Source organism: Aureococcus anophagefferens, assembly GCF_000186865.1.
Source record: "Aureococcus anophagefferens unplaced genomic scaffold AURANscaffold_105, whole genome shotgun sequence".
NCBI lineage: Eukaryota > Pelagophyceae > Pelagomonadales > Pelagomonadaceae > Aureococcus > Aureococcus anophagefferens.
Window position 1 is genome coordinate 10,463 of NW_008705654.1, and position 1,344 is coordinate 11,806.

The 1,344-nt window shown below is 71.1% G+C and overlaps 1 protein-coding gene across 1 annotated transcript; it reads right to left on the bottom strand.

Moving 5' to 3' along the window:
* Positions 1-347: 347 nt before the first annotated feature.
* AURANDRAFT_15434 (hypothetical protein) lies at positions 348-716 on the bottom strand (the record flags this gene model as incomplete). The annotated part of the gene is made up of 1 exon (XM_009044019.1): positions 348-716. A coding segment is annotated over one exon (369 nt), but the record flags the coding sequence as incomplete, so codon positions are not given.
* Positions 717-1,344: the final 628 nt, after the last annotated feature.

Genomic DNA, 1,344 nt, shown 5'->3' on the forward strand with positions numbered 1-1,344 from the left:
GTCGGGCAGATTGCCCTGCGTCGTGTGCACGTGCGACAGCGCCGCGTAGAAGAAGAACTTCTTCTTCGCGCTCCCGATGAAATCCGTCGCGAAGGATCCGCGTACTTCTCCTGGAGGTGCGTCAGGTCCACGGGCTGCTCGACGACCGTCGTGGCGCCCTTGGACTGCGAGACCAGCGGCAGGAACCGCCCGCCCCGGTCCGACGCCTCGTCCTCGAAGCGAAGCGCCTGCGTGTAGCCGTGGGCCGCGTAGGCCGCGCGCGACCAGTCGCCCGTGACCGTCGCCGGGATCGTCGTCCCGTTGCCGCAGTCGGAGAGGCGCGCGGCGCCCATGTCGTCGCTGAACGGGATGCCGAGGTAGCTGTCGAAGCCCCGCGACGCCGGCAGGTAGGCCTCGCGCTGGCCGAGGTGCCACTTGCCGAGCATGCCCGTCTCGTAGCCCGCCGTGCGGAACTGGTCCGCAAGCGTGACCTCGCGGAGCGGCAGGCCCGATTGCGACGTCGGCCCGAAGACGCCGGGCACGCCGACGCGGCTGTAGACGCGGCCCGTCATGAGCGACGCGCGGCTCCCCGTGCAGACGGGGCAGCCGCTGTACCACGTGCTCAGGCGCCGGCCCGACGCGCGCAGGGCGTCGAGGTTCGGCGTCAGGTTGCTCGGGTGGCCGGCGAAGCCGGGGTCGCCGAAGCCGAGGTCGTCGGCGAAGAGGAGCACGACGTTCGGAGCGTCTTTCTTCGGCGCTGTCGTTGCGCGCGTCTTCGTCGACGACGCGACGCCGCCGACGAGGGCCAGAGCGAGCAGGGGGTGCACGAACATCACGCCGAGGTCTTCTTGGTGCTCGAGGTCTTGTTGCTCTGCTCGTTCTCAACTTTCTGCCACAAGCCAATCAGCGACGACCTTTGCACGGCGCGCCAGCGCCTCCGCCGCGTCGTCGTCGACGCGCTGCGCGCGGAGCGCCTCGGCGTCGTCGCGCCGCGCCGACGCGTCTCGCGAGGAAGCGTGATGTCCGCTGGCATGGCGCTCGCACTCATCAAGCTGTGCAGCATCGCTGCCTTGACAACAGGCTTCGCGCTGCCGCGACCGCTGCCGCGCATCGCTACCTCGACAACAGGCTTCGCGCTGCCGCGCCGCGCCTCGCAGCCGCTGCATCATGCCTCAGCGCGGCCGCTGCCTCGCGCGGCGCTGCGCGCGCAGATCGACGAGGATCCGCAGGCGTTCGCGCGCCTGTCCGGCGACGCCGCGGTCATCCTCTGCGCCTTGACGTCGCAGAAGCTCGTCGACGAGGTGCTCGGCGGCGCGGACTTCTTCGCGCCCGTCGTCGCGTCGGACCTCGACGCGCTGCCGGGCC